This window comes from Oryzias melastigma, linkage group LG4 (genome assembly GCF_002922805.2).
Source record: "Oryzias melastigma strain HK-1 linkage group LG4, ASM292280v2, whole genome shotgun sequence".
In the NCBI taxonomy this organism is placed as follows: domain Eukaryota; kingdom Metazoa; phylum Chordata; class Actinopteri; order Beloniformes; family Adrianichthyidae; genus Oryzias; species Oryzias melastigma.
The window spans coordinates 28,440,010-28,460,913 of NC_050515.1; the positions used below are offsets into that span (position 1 = coordinate 28,440,010).

The 20,904-nt window shown below is 39.1% G+C and overlaps 3 protein-coding genes across 7 annotated transcripts in view; 2 read left to right on the top strand and 1 right to left on the bottom strand.

Annotated features, from left to right (window-relative positions):
* The window catches only part of LOC112137038 (GTPase IMAP family member 8), a 13,925-nt gene extending 5,291 nt beyond the window's left edge, over positions 1–8,634 (top strand). The window contains exons 2-8 of one of the 2 annotated variants that reach the window (XM_036211683.1): positions 453–493; positions 568–670; positions 2,764–3,483; positions 4,964–5,668; positions 6,640–7,416; positions 7,501–7,668; positions 7,744–8,634. In XM_036211683.1, the coding sequence (XP_036067576.1) occupies positions 625–670; positions 2,764–3,483; positions 4,964–5,668; positions 6,640–7,416; positions 7,501–7,668; positions 7,744–7,952 (2,625 nt within the window). In that variant the 5' untranslated portion in view covers positions 453–493; positions 568–624 and the 3' untranslated portion in view covers positions 7,953–8,634. The remainder of the gene's footprint in view (positions 1–452; positions 494–567; positions 671–2,763; positions 3,484–4,963; positions 5,669–6,639; positions 7,417–7,500; positions 7,669–7,743) is intronic. The other variant, XM_036211684.1, reaches the window with a different exon arrangement.
* Positions 8,635–10,036: 1,402 nt separating this feature from the next.
* Positions 10,037–17,170, bottom strand: LOC112136997 (hemicentin-2). Of its 2 annotated transcripts, XM_036211685.1 has the most exons (7): positions 17,028–17,170; positions 14,542–14,580; positions 13,009–13,299; positions 11,641–11,934; positions 11,292–11,564; positions 10,381–10,465; positions 10,037–10,263 (listed from the first exon to the last, which is right to left on the bottom strand). In XM_036211685.1, the coding sequence occupies exons 1-7, from the start codon at positions 17,056–17,058 to the stop codon at positions 10,101–10,103; spliced, it is 1,176 nt and encodes a 391-aa protein (XP_036067578.1). In that variant the 5' UTR covers positions 17,059–17,170; the 3' UTR covers positions 10,037–10,100. The 2 variants fall into 2 exon arrangements, with proteins under 2 accessions (XP_036067578.1, XP_024114851.2); XM_024259083.2 differs by lacking the exon at positions 17,028–17,170 and having other exon boundaries at positions 13,009–13,220; positions 14,542–14,558.
* A 2,186-nt stretch (positions 17,171–19,356) lies between these two features.
* Positions 19,357–20,904, top strand: part of LOC112137004 (capping protein, Arp2/3 and myosin-I linker protein 3) — a 49,850-nt gene continuing 48,302 nt past the window's right edge. For 2 of the 3 annotated variants that reach the window (XM_024259093.2, XM_024259094.2), the window contains exon 1: positions 19,358–19,928. In XM_024259093.2, the coding sequence (XP_024114861.1) occupies positions 19,871–19,928 (58 nt within the window). In that variant the 5' untranslated portion in view covers positions 19,358–19,870. Of the gene's footprint in view, positions 19,929–20,904 lie in introns of all 3 variants that reach the window. The other variant, XM_024259095.2, reaches the window with a different exon arrangement.

Sequence of the window (20,904 nt, forward strand, 5' to 3'; positions counted from 1 at the left end):
CATCTTCCTTCCCTCCCAGTCATGGTGTTGTTCTTTCTTGGTTCAAATTTGTGATGTTACAGAAGTTTAACCCTCAGTCAAGCCTGTCTGTGGATCCTGGATTAGGAGTGTGGAATAGCCTGTTGGCTCTTTCACAGCTGCTTGTCCTGCAGGAGTCTGCAAAGTTACTGCACTAGCAGCTCCTGTATCTTTTAAACTTTTTCTTTGTTTGATGATACATTTGTCTCTGTACCTTTTTTGTAAAAGACATCTAAGGAATGTGTTTTGTCCTTTAAAAAACAATTCGAGATGCAATCATCAGAACAGCTGACTTTTGTTTCAAATAGATTTAGAGGTTTTTCTTTGAAACTCTCAAATCATCGTGCTTTTGAGGAAGAAATATTTCTAGAGTCTTCATAGAGCATTTGGGTCTTGAGGATTTTGATATCAGTGCTGTTTTCTTTTTACTTCAGGAGTTTTGGCGAGCACAGCGACACCTGTCTGAGTTTAACAGGTTAGACCACATTCTTGAACTTGCAGCTTTGATACACAGAGAGAGAGCTCCGTCTTTTCTCTTTTGTCATGAAGACAGAATCCATCTGCTCTGACCTTCGCTCAGACCTCACAGGAGTTTGAACATCACAGATGGAAAAAGAAAAGACACCGAAAGGAAAAATGGATGATGCAGTTGGTGAGTCGATATTTAGCTCCAGCGTACAATAATGGTTTCTTTGTTAAATGTCTGTAGTGTCTCTAAAACTTGTGTCTGCAGTCAAAACTGCATCAAACATTTTTACATATAGATACTTGAAAAGTGCATAGTTCATTTTACACATGTATTTTGCATGATGCAACGAAGTTCTTTTTCTGGCTTTGCTGCAGGAGTTTGGTTGTTCTTTACAAACGGTGCAATGCTTCTCTATCAACTGAAAGAATGATTTACTTAGGTTAACAAAGAAACTTGACTGCAGGATATTTTAATGAAATATATGCACGAGTGTGATTCTATAAAGTAACAAACAAACATTGTTTTCCTGTAGATTTAACTAGTAAAAACAAGCAAACAGTTTTTTTCAGTACAATTGCAACTAATTCAGCTTTTTAGTTTAAGATTAAATCAGCTCATCCCAGGAAAGTTTTGCATTGCAGCTGCACAGCTTGAAGTCAGTATATAATAGACTGAAGAAAAGGATGAACCGGTCAGACCAGATTTCTTTTTAGTTCGAGGAAGACAAGCTGACAGAGTTCCCGTCAAAACAGACAAAAACAACATTCTTCCTGAGAAGAAGGAACAAGTTTATTATAATAGCAGTAAATGTGTAAATGCAAAATGTTCTTTTGCAAAGTGAAACTTTCCTCATTGAGTTGCAGGTTCTAATGTGGGTGTATTCAACGTAAAAAACAACATTTTTATGTTTTTATGTAAAATAAAGTTTAGCTTTGAGCTAATAATGAAGCAATGCAAAACAGCTTCCTGCAATATGATCCGATGTGCTGCATACTGTCAGCGTTTGCTTGCATGTCTTAATAATTCCTTTTCTATTGGTTGTGTTTACTTGTAAAATGTCCTGTGAGTTTATATAAGAGTTAATTAAAAAACAGTTTTTAAAGTTTCATTTGTGTCACTTTGCTCTTGTTTGTCAGATTGTAGCTATCGAAAGGAGAGTATTAAAAAGACCCACTGCAAAGAAGATTGGGTTCTTAACATGTTTTTGCAGCATTTCTCTCATGATGGAGAAATAAATATAAGAAAATGAAGCTAAAAACTACATTTCAAACTATTAATTTATTTAATGATCCTGAATCAGGAGCGGACAAAAAAATGCTGTTTGAAAAAACTTGTATTTATTATGTACAAACTAGGCGGACAACTGGCTCCCTGCTCCACTCCATTCTGATCCGCTCATTTCTAACTTGTATAATTCTGACAAAATATATTTTTATGGAGAGTAAAATATTGAAAGTTATTTAAGGTTTAAGTTGATTTATTCTGGAATAATATTCCTGCATTTTATTATTCATATTTATGTTAAAAAGTAACATTTTTAAAGTATTAAAAATTGTCATTCTGCTAGCTTTTTGGACTATTTTGGCATTTAATAAGATTTTTTTTGGCTGTTTTGGAGTTTATTTCAGCTACATGCTAGCTGTTTTGGGTAACCCAAGTTTTTTTTTTTCTTTTTTCATTTTTTAGACTAATTTGGGATTTTGATAGTATTTTTGCTGGCTATCAGCTTCAGTGTTTTTAGCTATCAACTTCAGCATCTTCAGCTATCAGCACTAGCATCTTCTGAGGCATAATTCTTCTTACAGCATTCACACTAGCATTATCACAGGTAATGCTATATATCTAGTTCATAATTATGTTAAAAATGTATGTTTTTAAAGTTTTAAAAATTACGTTTTGGAGTGTTCAGTAAATGTTTATGCTGTTTAGCCCGTGACCTACAGTGTGTTTTGGATCTTGCTCCCTTGTGAAATTGAGTCTGACTACCCTCCTTGACGGAGATGAATTACTAACTAACTCCTACATTTTTGCAAAAACTATGTCCTAGAAAGTAACGTAGTTTTATTTTATTTTTATTCTGGCCAAAGACAGCATAATCCTAATCAACAGAACATTTTACAATAGATCATCAGATGATCAGAGTGAAACTTTGCTCTTTTTAAAAATTGGAAGAGTTGCTACTTTTTAAAGCTGCTGTATTTTTGAATAAAACAACCCTGTTGAAATGCCACTTAAGGTTAACAAATGTTTTTTCATGAATAATCTTTGTGTTTCAGCGGCGACAAAGACCCCCGTCCTGTCAGAGGTCAGACTGGTGCTGATTGGAGGGAGATGGGCAGGAAAGAGCTCATCTGCTAACACCATTCTGAGGGGGAAAAAGTTCGACTGGGGCCGGATCAGGACGCCCCATTCTGAAATGAAGGAGGGGGTGGTGGGGGGCAGGAAGCTGGTGGTGGTGGACACTCCAGGATGGAGAAGCTCTCTCTCCCTCTCTGATGTCCCACAGAGAGACAAGCAAAGGTTCAGGCTGAACGCCTCCAAGTGTCCGCCCGGCCCCAACGCTTTCCTTCTGGTCGTCCCTGTGGACTCTGCTTTCTCTAGGGAGCAAAAGATGACCGTGGAGGAGCACATGAGGCTCCTGGGAGAGCACGCCTGGAGGTTCACCATGGTGCTGTTCACTTTTGGGGATTTCCTGGCTGAGAGGACCATAGAAGAACACATCGAGAGTGAAGGACAGGCTCTCAGGTGGCTGATGGAGAAGTGTGGGAACAGGTACCATATGTTCAACAACAAGGACGAAGAAGACTCATCTCAGGTGTCTCTGCTGCTGGAGAAGATTGACGACATGGTGAGGAACAACAACGGCAAATACTACGAAGCAGACAAGCGCATTCTTAAGACAATCAAACAGAAGCAAGAGGAGGTGGCTGCAAGAGCGAAAGAGAGACAAAGAAGAACTGAGGAAGAGAGACAACGGATGCTGAAACTCATTCAAGGTGAAAAGTGCTGAGAAATGATCAGTTAATGTCTGAACGGAAAACAAAGAGTTCATTAAAGTCAGTTCATGGTGCAGGAGCAGGTAGAAAAGGAAACAAGGAACTACAGACATCCTAGAATACCCCTAGAGCTCTTCACGTTTATCTGAAACCATCAAAGAAATCTGTCAAACCTGTTCTCTGTGTTTGTTCAATGTGTTTTTGCCTTTGGGCGGGTGTATTCTTAGAAATAGAACATTCTTGGTATTTACTGTGATTCTAATCCAAGCTGTGATGGCAATTTACCAAAAGCTGCGCATGGTCGATCCACGCACACAGTGATTATTTTTATATAAGTGCACAGATCACTAAACTATTTTCTCTAATTTCAACAGAAATTTGGGGATAACGTTCTCTCAGCAAAACACCCCAGTCAGCAAAGCCAAGTGGTCCCCACATGGGTTTGTCTGCAGTTTCTGTGGTGGCTCCACCTGTGTTTGCACACACTGGCTTAAATGGGAACTCAGTGGGTTGCTCACAACAATAGAGCACGCTAGCTCGCTAAAGAGGAGCCCGCTACAGCAGAGCTCGCTAGCTCGATACAATGAGGCTCACTAGCTCGCTACAAAGGAGCCTGCTAGCTCGATACAGCAGAGCTCGTTAGCTCGATACAATGAGGCTTGCGCTACAAAGGAGTCTGCTAGCTCAATACAACAGAGCTTGCTAGCTCGCTACAAAGGAGCTCGCTAGCTTGATACAGAGGAGCTTGCTAACTCGCTACAAAGGATCTCACTTGCATGCTACTGTGGAGTTCCCTCGCATCCTACAGTGAAGCTCACAAGCATGCAGCGTTGGAGCTCGCTACATTGGTGCTTGCTAGCATGCTACAGAGGAGCTAACTTGCTTGCTACAGTGGAGCTCACTACAGAGAAGCTCATTACAGAGGAGCTCACTAGCATGCTCCAACGGAGCTTGCTAGCTGGATACAGAGGAACTCACTTGCTACAGTGGAGCTCAATACAGAGGAGCTCGCTACAGTGGATCTCTCTAGCTTGATACAGCGGAGCTCGCTAGCTTCATACAGAAGAGCTTGCTAGCTCGCTACAAAGGAGGTCATTACAGAGGAGCTCGCTAGAATGCTACAGTGGAGCTCGCAACAGAGGAGCTCGGTAATATGCTACAGCGGAGCTTGCCAGCATGTTATAGCTAGCTCGCTAGCTTGATACAGCAGAGCTTCTAGCACACTATGCTGTTCACAGGGCGGCTGACTAGCATAACGAGCCAACCCACTGAGTCCCTACTAAAGCCAATTTGGGAAAAGACAGTTGGGGCCACCATGGAAACTTCCGACATTTTCTGCCCACTTTGAAAACACATGGGGCCCACTTGGCCTTACTGGTTGGGATTGTAGGGCTTTTAATTGTAAATCAAATATTTATGTATATAACGGGCATTTAAACTATAAGTGCTACACCTAATCAGTGTCTGTTTGGTCTGATAGCAGGAAACGCGAGGACCATCCCCAAACTCCAGATAGTTCTGCTGGGCAGCCGAGGAGTGGGAAAAACCTCTGTTGGGAACACCATCCTGGGCTGCAAAGACCATGATGGAAAACGAACAGTGCAGTCGGTGGTTCGGCACGGCTCTGTGGACCAAACGGAAGTAACTGTGGTTGATACTCCTGGTTGGTGGAAAGGTTTCCTTGCGGTGGACACCTCCCAGACGGTCAAAGACGAAATGCTGCGCAGCATGTTTCTTTGTCCCCCCGGACCCCACGTCTTCCTGCTGGTGATAGACGCAGACACGGCCTTCAACGCCAAAATCCTGGATGCAGTGACCTCGCATGTGGAGCTCCTCGGAGAGGCAGTGTGGAAACACACAATCATAGTGTTCAGCAGGGGAGACTGGCTGGGATCCAGCAGCATAGAGGAAATCATTGAAGGCGAAGGCGATGGGCAGGCCTTACAGTCTCTGGTTGAACAGTGTGAAAACAGATATCATGTTTTTAATAACAAAAATACAGACGGAGACACACAAGTCACAGAGCTGCTGGAGAAAATCCTCGGGACTGTGGCTGTGAATGCATGGCAGCCTTTCATTCCGGACCAGCAGACATTTATGAGCCTTGAAAGGAAGCGGAAGTGTGTGGAAGAAGGAGCCATACGGAGGCAGAAGCAAGTCCAGGCCCAGAGGAACGTCCTTACAGGTGGGTTTTTGAGTCATGCAGCGCTAGAAAGAAGGTGGAAGGTGTAACTGTGTGATACCACCAGTAATGCCTGGCACAGAATCCAGGCTCTACTTTAGCCCATCTCTCCAAGCTGGTCTTGGTATGGTTTGCTTAACCCTTGTTCTATCCAAGGTCGGTTAACATTCATCTGGATCCCACAAGACAGTTACCTGAACATTTTGTTCAAGGATCTTTTATCTTCATTGGTGTCCGTGGCAGACATAAAACCCTGTCCACCTTTATCATGGAGGGATCACACATCAATGTAAGGGTCGGGTCATCTGGACCACGAGGGTGAATCGAGTGCAGACCAGAGCCATCCCAGCAGACAAACAAGACAAGAAAAAACAAGGCTAGGCTAGACTAGAATAGACTAAACTAGAATAGACTGGACTAAACTAGAATAGAATAGACTAGACTAGGCTAAAATAGGCTAAAATAGGCTATGCTATGCTATGCTATGCTATGCTAGACAAGACTAGACTAAACTAGACTTGAATAGAATAGAATAGGCTAGACTAGAATACACTAGACTAGACTAGAATACGCTAGACTAGACTAGAATACGCTAGACTAGACTAGACTAGTCTAGAATAGAATAGACCAATAGCTTTTTGTTGGTTTTGTTAAAAAATGAATTTCCCTTGTTTTACCTAATTATTTTGCCTACAGCAAAAAAAATCAAGAAATTTAGAAGTTATACATTTTAAGTGTTAAACTAATGTTAAGGGTTAAATGATCAGAAGCTGAACATGCCAAAGTGTTAGATGACTTACAGATAGTTACTGTTGGTGATTTATTGCATCAAAGGAACATGTGTTTCCTGTTTCACTTGATGCTCATTATCACGTGGATGTTCGTTAAAGAAAAGGTGTTTTTTTTTTTTACTCAATAGTATTTCTGCTTATCTCTATCAGACTCTCAGATGATGTAAGTTATGTTCTCCTCAGGAATCCCGAACAAGCTGAAAGAGGTGAAGATCGTGTTGCTAGGGCAGAGGTCCTCTGGAAAGAGTTCAACGGGAAATTCCATCCTGCGTAGAGAGGTCTTTTCTTCAGGTCGGGATGAGCAGTGCAGGAAGGAAGAGGGGGAGGTTGGTGGCAGACAGGTCACTGTGATTGACACACCTGGGTGGAGGAGGGAGTCCTCGTGCTGTACAGAGCAGATGGACAGAGAAATAGTCCGAAGTCTGTCCCTGAGTGAACAAGGAGTTCATGCTGTTCTCCTGGTGGTTCCTTTGGACTTGAAGTTCACAAAAACAGAGAGAGACAGCCTGGAGGGGCACGTCGACCTTTTTGATGCCAGCATTTGGAAACACACACTGGTTCTGTTCACTCATGGAGATAAACTACCAAACAAATCCATCGAAGAGCACATCGAAAGAGAAGATTCTCTGCGCTGGTTGGTGGACATGTGTGAAAGCAGATACCACACCATGAACAACACGAGGAACTCGGACCGGAGCCAGGTCACAAAGCTGTTTGAAAAGATAGAGCACATGGTAGCGCGAAACAAAGGCCAGCTCTTCTGCCCCAACATGGACAATGTCCACATGAGAATCTCTGAGAAGTTCAGGAGGATTCAGCTGAAGAATGTGCTGAAACGAAGACTGGAAAAAGAGTACAGGAAGAGAGAGCTGCAGCTCATGAACGACTTCAAAACAACTCTCCTCCAGCTGCAAGAGGACCTGTACGAGACCCCATCATGCTCTAAAAGGGAAGCATTCTGTGAGTATTACACCCTCAGGTCCTATTGTTCTATAATCATAAATAAAACTAGGCTTTATCAGCTTTTTATGCAACAAATTCCAGTTGGTGGTCAGATCGAATCCAGCGAGTGGACTGCTGGTCAAAAGAACAGAGAAGAAAAGGAGGAGAAAATTAAAGCCAGAATAAATGAGGCTATGGGAAGGCTGGATCAGGAAATCCTGAAATCCACAGAGTTCCTCTCCAGCAGCATGGATGCCTTGATACCTGACTGTAAGTTCAAGGTGATGATTTCTGCGGTTACACACTCAAACACATTTTTACCTTAACCGTTATTGTCATTTTCAGTGAAAGAAGCAACTCCAGCACCGTCTATCTCTGGCTCCTCATATATACGGCGAAAAACAACCAGCAGCTTTGACAAAGTTCTGGGTTGGCTGTCCCATCTTCAGATCAGCACAAATAATGACAACCAGCTGACCCTTAACTTCTCCAGGTCCTCTGGATACAGTTCAAGACTTTCCATGTCCACCCTTCAGGAACACTTTGAAAACTAATGAAACCATCTTTGAATTTATGACCCAGAATTTGACAGCAGACATTTCAGGGATACTTGGTTTTGCTCAGACAAGACCACAAAGAGAAGATTCTGAAGTGCAAGCAGATCAGGAGAGACTGCTATCAGAGGCTTTACTGGGGACTATAAAATCCATCTAATTGAAATTACTGAGCAACATTTAAACTGAATTCTCCCTGCAGATGAGAACAGTCTGTCTCCAACAAAACTAAGTATTGTAATTACATCACCCTCGTGCTTCCAGCTTGGGATCCTCCATTTTTGTTTGAATATGTTTTTCCAAACAAGACTATAGTAGCCAAAATGTCAAATTTTATCTACAGAGGACTCATTTTAAGTGACTTCCCTCCAGGTGTACATATTACAGATGACTTTTTACTGTTGTTCTAAGTCAGGGGTCCCCAAACTTTTTCTTGTGAGAGCCACATAACTGTTTTCTTCTCTGATGGGGGTCCGGGGTCGGTTAGCTAACAGAAAAAGTGTAACAATCTCAGAAAAAATGTAAACATTTAGGGTTTTAAAGAAAGGCACACATAGCCAAAATTTTAATAATTATTAATTTCTATAATCTTCAAAGAAAAAAATAATACTAAAACATTTAAAAAACTAGATACATAGCATCACCTGTGATAATGCTAGTGTGAATGCTGTAAGCTGAATTTGGCCACTGTAGATGCTGAAATGGATAACTAAGAACACTGAAGCTGAAATAGCTGAAGTTGATAGCTAGCTGAAATATTATCAAAATGCCAAGTTAGCATAAAAAAAGAAAAAAATCTAAATTAGCCAAAACAGCTAAAACGTAGCTGAAATGTTAGCTATACTCCAAAATAGTCTAAAAAAGGAGAAAAAGCCAAAATTAGCCAAAATAGCTAGCATGTATCTGAAATATTAGCTAAATGGCAATTTAGCCAAAAGCAACTGTTAAAATGTCTAATTTAACCAAAACTGCTAGCATGAGGCCAAAGTATTAGCTAACTAAAACTTAGCCTTAAAAACTGGAAAAAGAGCATATTAGCCAAAACCGTTAGCATGTAGCTGAAATACAAGCTAAAATTAGCCGGAAAAACTGGTAAAATATGTAATTTAGCCAAAATAGCTAGCATGTAGCTAAAACGTTAGCTAAGCTCCAAATTAGTCTAAGAAACTGAAAAAATCCTAAATTAGCTTAAAAAGTTATCCTGTGGCTAAAATATTAGCTAAACCCTAAAATAGCCTGGAAATCCTTGGTAAATGCCAAAACTGTTAGACAACTAGCATAAAAAGAGCTGAATATTTTAATAGCTGAAAGAGCTGAAGAGCTATTGACGTCCATGGACGTTGGGGGGGCCAGGTCAAATGCGGAGGTGGGCCTGATCCGGCCCGCGGGCCGTAGTTTGGGGACCCCTGTTCTAAATGAATCTCTTTATCTGGTACGTCTAATGTTTCAGAAATGCATTGCAGTACATGACTCCTGGATCCCACAAAAATGTAAAAACTCAAATAAGAAATGTAATGTCATTATCTGCAATAATCATAGTATGAAATCACACCTAAAATTGTACATTTAAATATTTTTAACCCTTTGAAACCTTGGGTCAAAAATTCAGTTTTTGACTGCTTTTGAATTTTCTGTATTTTCAATTTGAAAGACTTCCTTATTGCTTATTTAGTATAGTTTCAATCAGCACATCCTCTCCTCTGTGACACTACCTTTATTTTGTCATTTTTCAATGTTTGGTTACCCTTTAATGTTGTAGTACTAGCCTCACACCTGCGCTCCCTTTAAGGTGCAACCATTCGTCTCTACGACCCTCCATGGACCCAGACAACCCAAAAACCTCTCTTAGGCTTTAGGTCATGCCTAGACCTTTAGCTGCCTGCTTGATTAGCACACTTAAATAATTTAATTGATAGTATTCATTAATAAGAATAGAAACAAAAGCACTTTCTTCCTTTTTGGAGTTTGTTAAAGAGTGAAGGAACTTTTACCACTTTTCTGAAGCAGTCTACTAAACAGTGGTCTGAATTGTCCTCAGCACAGATCTGAACAGAGGACACAGAGATAAGAGCAGCAGACAAATGGAGGATAAAACAGTCGGACAGATCGGTCGGACTGTTTATTGTCAGCACGAACAGGCCAGCTCCCTTAAGAGCCGGGATAGATCTGCTTGTCCATCAGAGTGGTCATCTCCATCCAGGACAGGTCCCACTGCACTTCTGTCACATCCTGCTTGGTCTCAGGCAGAGGCACTGATGGGACAACGCCTTTCGTGAGCGGCCAGCAGCTCCGACAGAAAACCATCTGCTGCCTTCAAACGAACACATGATAATCAGTGAGGTATCACATGGTCGGATTAGTCAGGAATCAAGACAGATTACCATCAGATTACTATGTCAGACTGTACAGAGGGCATACTGGATCTCACCTCTTACGGTAAATTATCCAAACTATGAGAGGAATGAGAAGCAGAAGCACTATGATGGAGGACACGGCAAACCATTTCCAGCTACCTGGTGGAGAGAAGAACAAGACAAATCTCTGTAAATACTGATCCACACAGTTCTAAAGCTGAATCTCATCATTCCAGGTTAGTTTAAAGAAGCTTCCTACTCAATCGCACATGGGCCAAAATCCAAAACACAGCTTAGGTCACGACCCGAACAGGATGAACATTTATTGAACACTCTAAAACTAAACTGTAGCTTTTTCACATAATTATGAACTAGATATATCGCATAACCTGTGATAATGCTAGTGTGAATGCTGTAAGCTGAATTTGGCTGCTTAAGATGCTGAAATTGATGGCTAAAACCACTGAAGTTGATAGCTGAAAACACTAAAGCTGATAGCTGACAACACTGAAGCTGATAACCAGCTGAAATATTTGCTAAATGCTAAATTGGCCTAAAAACTGAAAAAACATAGGTTTGTCAAAACAGCTAGCATGTAGCTGAAAAAAATGGCTAAACTTAAAAGTTTTCTAAAAAACTGAAAAAAAGTCTAAATTAGCCAAATCAGCTAGCATGGAGCTGAAATACTAGCTAAACTCCCAAATAACATGAATAAAAGTAGAATTCTTAGTAGAATTCCAAATAGTCCAAAAAGCTAGAAGAATGCCAATTTTTAAAACTTTAAAACTGTAACATTTTAGCAACTTTCAATATTTTACTCTCCATAGAAACATATTTTGCCAAACTTATACAAGTTAGAAATAAGAACAAGATAACTTCAGGCCATTAATAATAAAATAAAATGATCTAAAGGGCCGGATAGAATTACCCGAAGGGCCGGGTCCGGCCCCCGGGCTTTGACTTTGACATGTGTCACACCACTGACCTCGGTCAGGTGACACCGACAGCCAGCTCTCTGAACTCTCCATCTTCCTGTCTGAACACGAACACTTGTAGGATCCTTCATCTGTTATTTTCACCTCCCCAATGGTGAGAGTTACAGCTCCATCTGAGCTGGAAGAATTGAAAGTCCCGATTTCTATTCCGTCCCTGAAAAATGTCGCTTGAGTTTGATTTTCTGTTCTGAACTGACAGAACAAAACCACTTCACCCCCCTCGGGTACAGGCAAGGCCGGAGTCTTCAGGAGGATGCTGCCATCTGTCAATCAAACAATCAGATGTCGTGATTGTTTTAAAATGAACAGAATCAGTTTGTGTTAATCAGTTAGACTCACAGGTCACTGTGATGTTAACAGCATTACTGCGACCCCCAGCACCTTCACACCAGTACAGTCCACTGCTCCCGCTGCTGGCTGTGAGGAGCCAGACGCCAGACTTTTCTGTGCAAACAGCCCCTCCTGGTGGAGGACACGGTGTTCTCTGATTTACCGTGGTACTGTTACGATGGACTGCAGGAAGATGCTTCAGCTCCCAGCCTGTGGGAGATGTGGGGCACTGCACAGAAAGGTTTTCCCCTTTGAAGATGTGCCTGGTGTTAGGAGTCAGAGTCAGTGAGGGAGGGGCCTCTTCTGTGGAAAGAGTAGAGAAGCACAATTTTATGTTGGTCCAAGGTGGATGTTTATCTTTTATTCTGAGATGGTTCTGCATGTGTTCCTGCAGTTTGAAGACACTCCCAATGGCTGTTACAAGTATTTCTATGCACTGTCATCTGTTACAGAAGGGGTGTGAAACTCAATCGTTCAAGGGGCCAAAATCCAAAACACACATTAGGTCACGGGCCGAGCAGGATAAACATTTATTAATCACAGTGAAAAAAAATAAATTTTTAAAACTTTGAAACTCTAACTTTTCTTAATTATGAACTAGATATATAGCATTACTTGTGATAATGCTAGTGGGAATGCTGTAAGCTGAATTTGGCTATGGAAGAGTCTAGTGCTGATAGCTGAAGATGCTGAAAATTGATAGCTAAAAATGCTGAAGCTGATGGCTGAAACCGCTGAAGTTAATAGCTAAAAACTTAAAAGTTGATAGCTGAAAAATGCTGAAGCTGATAGCTGAAAATGCTGAAGTTCATAGCGAAAAATGCTGAAGCTGATGGCTGAAAATACTGAAGTTGATAGCTGAAAACCCTGAAGTTAATAGTTCATAACAGTGAAGCTGATAACCAGCTAAAAGCCAAATTACCTAAAAAAATTAGGTTAGCCAAAACAGCTAGCATGTACTTGGAAAAATAGTAAATCTTCAAAATAGCACAACAAACTGAAAAAAGACTAAATTAGCCAAAACAGCTAGCATGTAGCTGAAATATTAGATACAAACTCCAAAACAGCCTCAAAAACTTTTAAGGAAGCCCAAATTGACTGAAACAGCTAGCATATAGCTGAAATAGGCTAAATAAATATTAGTAAATGCCAAAATATTCCAAAAAGCTAGCAAAATGCCAATTTTTAAAAATTGTAAAACCATAACGTTTTAACACAATTATAAATAATAAAAAGGCAGGAATGTTATTTCAGAATAAATCAACTTAAACCTTAAATAACTTTCAATATTTGACTCTCCATAAAAATATATTTTGTAAAAATCATACAGGTTAGAAACAATTACCCGGAGGAACGGATCCAGTTACAGCTTCTTACCCGACACTTTGAGCTCAACCTGCCCCTCAGCTGTGACGTTGCTCTCTGGCTGTTCTGCTTTGCACCAATAACTGCCTGCATCCTCCTCTTTTACCGCCGTGATGGAATAGCTGTCCCCGGAGACCGAGTGTCTGAGGTTTGGAGTGGAGGCGGTGTGGGGTGTGTCCCGGTACCAGAGGTAGGTCCATCCAAAAGAGGAATTGGATGCCATTCTGCAGTGAAGAAATACACTCTCGCCAATGTAGACTTCTGATCCCGGAGGCCACATAGACACAATGAGTACAGGTGGATCTGGAAAGGCAGACAGACGCCATTATGGCGTCCTCTTTAGTCTTAGTAGTCAACCCTATCTAAGTCACTGGGGGAAAAAAAAGAATCATATCTACAGGTCAGGGGTCTGCAACCTTTAACTCTTTAGGGGCCGTTCTCAGTGACCGCCACCCAGTAGGAGCCACACATCCTTTAGAAAATAAGACTTTGCATTTATGTTATTGGTATTTTTATGAGAAACAAAAATACGCTATTATTGTTTGGCATAACTAAAGCAAACTTTAAGAGAAAATAGATTTTTATGTCCCAAATATGAAACACTATAACTTTTAACTTGAGTTCCTTTCAAAATAAAAGACTTCCTGTGTCACATAGGATCATCTCGATGGAGCAAATCTACTGGTAGGTAGAGCAGTAATGAAAAAATATATATATTTTTGAACATTTATGGTGCTTCTTAGACATAAATTCATAAATCTAATTTTCTAAAACCAAAAATGTTTAGTTCTCGATTATGGAACCACTACGGCTACTGTGTTTTGGAGGCTCACAGAGTGATAAGTTATTCTACTTTTTATTAACTTTACTTTACAGTGACTTTTTTAAACTAAAAGGTTTGTATTTTTCTTCAACCAGAGCCAGAGTAGAGGGGTAGCAGACCCCTGCTCTCTGCTATGCAGAAATAACAAATGAAGAATCAAAATTTTAGTTTCTATGTCTAACAAAAACACCATAAGGCTATTTAATTTCTGACTTCTGAGGATGTCCTATTTTTAAATAGACATTTTGGATTTTTTATACCTTTCTCACAAAGTTCTTTAGTTCTTTAGTTTTCTAATTTATTTACACTGTAAAAATGTCAGTAATTTCTACAGAGAAAAACTGTAAATCATTACAGTTAGCAACCATAATCATGAAAAAAAGACAATGACAGCCTAATTGACTGGTAACTTCCTTAAAGTCATGTTTAAAACTTTTATTATTACCTTTAATTCTGGCAACCTCGGCTGCCAGTATTCTACTGTAGAAATTAATGTACGGCTCATTTTTCAGTGTTACACTGTATGTTTTAAGGGTTAATACATTGCAACTAACAGTAAAAATTAGGAATGTTCCCCAATAAGAGCTGTGAAAAAATAAAGCAAAACGTTTTTTTTTTACTGTAATGTTTAAAGTAACACCTTATTTTTTACGGTGAAATTCGAGCAACCAACTCTGACAGTTTTTTGCTGTAAAATGTACAATATTTTTTTTACAGTGTACCTTCAAGGGCAAAAACGTGAAGAATAGACGCAGCCACACCTGGAACACAGAAACACACAGCTTGTTGTGAGTGATGTACCAGACAACACTTTGATTAGAAACGGAAAAGCTGAATTTTTCAGGAGAAATGTTGCTCCAACACTGCGACAGACTGGAGACCTGTCCAGGGTGAACCCGCCTTTGACCATCAGTAGCCGGGATAGGCTCCAGCACCTCCGTGACCCCGAAAGGTAAAAAAAGCGGCCAAGAAGATGAATGAATGAATGAATGAATGAATATTGCTCCAACATTCAAACTGCCTCCTACGGATTGCCATTTATAAATATGGAAAGTAAAATTTTGACACCATTGTTTTCAGATATTTAGCATGTTTTAGGAGAAAAGCCAGGTCTCGTTTTTCTAAAGCATCTTTTCCCCCATTTAAATTGATGTTTTTATAAATATTACATTTTCTAACTAAATATTTAGTTAGCAAGCTAAGTATTTAATTTTAAGCTAAATGTTTATTTTAAAATTTTATATATATAGCTTACAAACTAAATATTTAATTGTATTAAATTAAATATAAACTAAAATATTTCATTTGCACATTAAATATTTATACCTAAATTAAATATGTATTTTCCAAACTAAAAATTGAAGTTTTGTACATGAATATTTAGTTTGAAGTTAAACATTTAGTTCTCTTGCTAGATATTTAGTAAAAAAAAATATTAGTAAAAAAAGCAAAATTTAGCTATTTAGCTATTTAGATTTAAACTAAATATTTAATTCAAAACTAGTTTTTAATTTAGTTTTTTTAAATTTAATATTGAGTTTCGATCTAAATATGTAGTTTGGAGTTAAATATTTAGGTAAAAACCAAATATTTAGTTTTTAACTATACTTTTAGACACATTCCAAATATTTAATTAAAATTAGATATTTAGTTTTCAACTAAGTATTTAGTTTAAAACCAAATATTTTGTTTTTTTTAATAAATGTTTAGTTTTTACTTATATATTTAAATACATTCTAATTTTTTAGTTTATAAACTAAAAATGTTGAAAATTAAATATTTAGTTTTTAACTAAATATTTAGTTTAAAACTAACTATTTAGTTTTTAGTTTTATTTATATAAATATAACTTTACATTCTAAATACTTACTTACAAAAATTACATGTTTAGTTTGGAAAACAATATTTAGATTAGATATTATTATTTAATGTGCAAACTGAATATTTAACTGCATAAAATTAAATATTTCGTTTTTAACTAAATATTTAGTTTAAAACTAACTATTTAGTTTTTAGTTTTATTTATATAAATATAACTTTACATTCTAAATACTTACTTACAAAAATTACATGTTTAGTTTGGAAAACAATATTTAGATTAGATATTATTATTTAATGTGCAAACTGAATATTTAACTGCATAAAATTAAATATTTCGTTTTTAACTAAATATTTAGTTTAAAACTAACTATTTAGTTTTTAGTTTTATTTATATAAATATAACTTTACATTCTAAATACTTACTTACAAAAATTACATGTTTAGTTTGGAAAACAATATTTAGATTAGATATTATTATTTAATGTGCAAACTGAATATTTAACTGCATAAAATTAAATATTTCGTTTTTAACTAAATATTTAGTTTAAAACTAACTATTTAGTTTTTAGTTTTATTTATATAAATATAACTTTACATTCTAAATACTTACTTACAAAAATTACATGTTTAGTTTGGAAAACAATATTTAGATTAGATATTATTATTTAATGTGCAAACTGAATATTTAACTGCATAAAATTAAATATTTCGTTTTTAATCTAAAAATATAATTTTGAATTAATATTTAGCTCAAAATGTAATATTTATCTTACTAACTAAATATTTAGTTAGTAAATGTAACATTTATCAATACATCAATTGAAAGTGTGAAAGTATGCATTGTAAAAATAAGACCTGTTTTTCCCTCCCTAGACATGCTAAATATTCAAGAACATTGATGTTAATTTGACTCCTCAGATTTACTCATGGCCCCCCGTAGCCTCTAGTGTGAGACGGCTGCTTCCCCTTCTTTAATGAGGCTGTTTAGACTGTTACCTGCCCCATGGGAGAGGAAGGAATGCACACTTACTCGCTGTATTTTCCTGCCACACTGTAGAACTCAGTGCTGCTTCGGTTCATGTCCACATAAGTCAGGGCTGTCACTGACAAAATAGCCAACGCAACGATTCGGCGGCCTCATCCCAATCACTTCCATTAGCCCAGTTTCCGTTCTGGCTGCTGCGCATCATTTTCATTTAGCACAGACTGACAGTCCCAGCTGCAGCTGGGAAATTTACGAGTTATTCCACAGTTATCTGCACCGACTACAGTAAAGGAGCCCAGCTTTGGGCTTACATCAGCTCTGCTCTGACAGCAGAAGGGATTTTTAAAAGACTCGGATGCCAAGTCATCAAGTCGGTCTCTTGTAGGTGTGCGAGGAACTCACCCAGCAGCGAGGGAACCAGAATGGTCTTCATTCTATTCAGGAGTCCAGGAGCAGCTGTGCGCCTCCTCTGCAACTCCTGGAAAAATAAATAAATAAAATGCCACTTTTCTGGTGTGGAATACACATATATTCCCCAGATCCAGCAGCTATTTTTCACACGAGGTGCTTTATTTTAGCTGCTGTGCAGCAGAGTGATGATATCTGTGCGGAGGAGTGACTGTCACAGAACCCCACAAACAGAGATGGTCATCTTGGTGGAGACGTTTCCTTCCTCTGCTGACCTCATAACAAGCCGTCTGAGGGGGAGAGCTGAAAATCCCCAAACCATAAAACCAAATCATCATCCAGTTCCTACACGAGTCTCCTGCTCAACCACCAACTGATTTGATGCAAAGTAGCATGATCTGACTGTTTCATTTCCTTTTGTTTGTGTAACACAACAAACGTTCTGATAAGAACTGGAGCTCCGTTTTGTGCAGACGTCCCCCCCAAGGATGAATCCTAATGACTTCACTGATCCCATGACCTTTCCTGTAGCGCCTCCAGCAGGCTGACATTTGCAGTTCAGCTGGAACGTCTTAGCCAGAATGGTTAAGCTAACACACTCCTGACCCTCCTCAGTATGAAGGGAAAAACTATGGATTTGACTTTTAAAAAGAGGATCCCCAGTGGGATAAAGTGAACATGAGGTTTGATTCAGGTCCACTTATTCAGACTCACATACAGGTGTCAAAAAACCTGTTTCACTGAACCCTGTCTCGTGTTCTTATCTTGTGTTTTACTCACTAAAAAAAAAAAAAAAAAAATATCAAATTAGAAGAAACATAAAGTGTCACAGTCCCACTCTGATCGTCTTTTAAACTACATTCACCTACATAAGCGTTGTAGTAGTCCTTTAAATATGTTTTTAGCCAAAGTTAACCTGAATCACCAGAGCTCCAATGTTTGTTCTTTGATCTACTGCTGCGGTGTCAAACTCAGTCGTACAGGGGAAAAATCCATGCACATCTAATGTCCGGGCCGAACAGGATAAACATACATTTTTAAACTTAAAAAATGTAACTTTTAACATAATTATGAACTAGATATATATCATTACCTGCGATAATGCTAGTGTGAATGCTGTAAGGTGAATTTGGCTGCTGAAGATGTTAGTGCTGATTGCTGAAAACACTGAAGCTGATAGCCAGCTAAAGAATTAGCTAAAGGTCAAATTAACCTAAAAAACTAAAAAAAAAAAAATTAAAAAAAAAAATTTTGCTTAGCCAAAACAGGTAGCATGTAGTTGAAATATTAGGAAAAGACCAAAATAGCCTAAAAAAATCCTAGCACGTGCCAAAAATGTCCTAAAATCTAGCAGAATGCTTATTTTTAAAACTTTAAAACTGTAACCTTTCAACATATTTATGAATAATTAAAAGACAGGAATATTATTCCAGAATAAATCAACTTAAACTTTAAATAACTTTCAATATTTTGGTCTCCATGAAAATATATTTTGTCAAAATGATATAAGTTAGAAATGAGCACAATATATCACCGGGCCGTTAATAACAATAAAATGAAACGATCTGGAGGGATTAGGAGAATCCGGCCCCCGGGCCTTGACTTTGACACGAGGTAGACACTATGACACATGTCTGACTGGATGGTGATGTTAGTCCATCATTTTAATTGAAAGTTTTTTGACATGAAGGAATATGGATATTTTCATCCAATCAGCATAATCCCTGCCTTCTTTGGTTCCTCGTTGTGTTTCAATGTTTCAAACTGTCCAAGCTCCATCAAACAAGAAAATTATTTACTGCACAGGTACCATTACTTTATGAAGTTTTATTAAATGTGTGTCAAATCTCAGAGTCAGAACTTTTTAAAACAGATGAAGACCATCAGAGTGAAAAGAAGAAACACAAATGATTCTTCAGGAGCATTTAGTACAGGAGTCCTTTAACAGTAAAAGAGACATTTAGGCTCCATTTCTACAGATCAAAACCTAGAAGGAGCCGTATAGTCTTACTTTAACCTTTAAGAAATTTAGATTTGGATTCATGACTGTACAGTAATGTTCTAAGAATGTTCCCTTTGGATTATTCTGATGTGGAAAAACAACAGTGAGCTGAACTTCATCATTAATGTGAATGGATATGACACTCATTCTTGTTTGGTTGTTCACATTTAATTTATTATCTTGAAGAAATACAAGGAAAACTTCACCTGTATGAATTTCCTGAAGATGGTAAATGTTTTTAATTGCAGAAATTGAAGAATTTGCTGAAATAAAAAAATAGCCATTAATTTTCATGGGGCTGAAAAATTGCACAAATTGAGTAAAATCTTCAGAACCGTCCTTAATGAGCTGAATGATACCAAGATTGCTGAAATCGCTGAAAGCGTGATGGAGTTTTCATTAATAAAAAAATAATATAATGAGGAATAATAAGAAATAGAAACAGGATCACTACAGTGTGAATACTGGAAAACATTCACACTATAACAGTTTAGAATCTGCTCTCTGTACATGACAGCCTCATTGTCTTCACAGGTAAGTACAGCAGCCTCATTATGTCTCCGTGATCCCGCCTCCCCTCCTCATCCTCCTCCTCCTCCTCCTCCCTCCACCTCCTGTTCCCACATCCAGCCTCTCATTCTTCACAGAGCATCTTCCAGGAAGCCTCAGCCAGTCTGCTGCTGCCCTGAAATGCCGAGAAGAGAGACAATCCTGTCTGTCCTTTTGTGACAGAGAGGAGGAAGAGGAGGAGGAGGAGGAAGCAGCGAGAGGGGGAGAGGTCCAGCGGGGGGAGGGAGGAGAGGAAGAGGGGAGGCGGCAGGAGAGAGGAGCAGACATGGCTTCTAAAGAGCTCACAGCCTCTGGTTTCGTCAGCGTGAGCAAAGACATCACAGGTGGGTTCACCTCGCTTCTTCTTCTTCTTCTTGCCCTCCGTCTCATCCCCGCGTGCGCCGCGGCCGCGCGCGCGGAATTCTCTCCTCCGCGCGGAGCACGGATGCTTTTGAAGAGATCCACCTTCATGTCGAGTCCCGAGGCTTTCCGGGGGGCTGTCCCCCCCTCTCACCTCACGCGGATTATATTATGTGCAGATGAATTATTAAAGGAGGAGAAAATATCCCACAATGCTTAGAGGGGCTGCCCTGGGTGGAAGGGAAGGGGGGTACAAAAAGCAAAACATAACATCCAGCCTTAGGCCAGAGGGGGAAAGGGGCGTTGAGAAAATGATGCTGACCTCGTGGGTTTGATTCCTCCTTAGCCTGATTCTGACCCTCACGTGGTCCAGCTTTGTTTGTTTGTTTGTTTGTTTGTTTGCGTTTCTGCAGGTGTCAAAAAGGAAGGAACTGATGAGGCTGATGTTCACTCGCGTTTTTTTTTTTTTTTTTTTTTTTTTTGCAGGATGTGTGGTTAAAGCAACAGTTTCCACGTGTCAAAGTCGCGCCAATGCCCACAAACTCGCGCGCGCGCGCCTTAATTACTCCTAATGACTCAATTAGGCGTTGATGATAATCCCTGCCTCTCCTCTCAGACACCTGCCGGGCGGCTCCGCCTCCTGCAGCCCTGCCGGCGCGCGCTGTCAGAATGGAGCACCTGGTGGTCTGCAAGGTCACCTGAAAGAGGCTCGAGCGCAGCAGCTTTTGGCGCTTAAACGAGTGCAACATGTGTGTGTGTGAAGAGCCCTAATGCACGTGTCAAAGTCGAGATCAGATCATTTTATTTTATTGTCATTAATGGCCCGATGTCATCTTGCGCTTATTTTCACCTGTATAATTTTGACAAAATATATTTTTATAGAGAGTAAAATATTGAAAGTAATTTAAGGGTTAAGTTGATTTATTCTGGAATGATATTCCTGCTTTTTTTTATTATTCA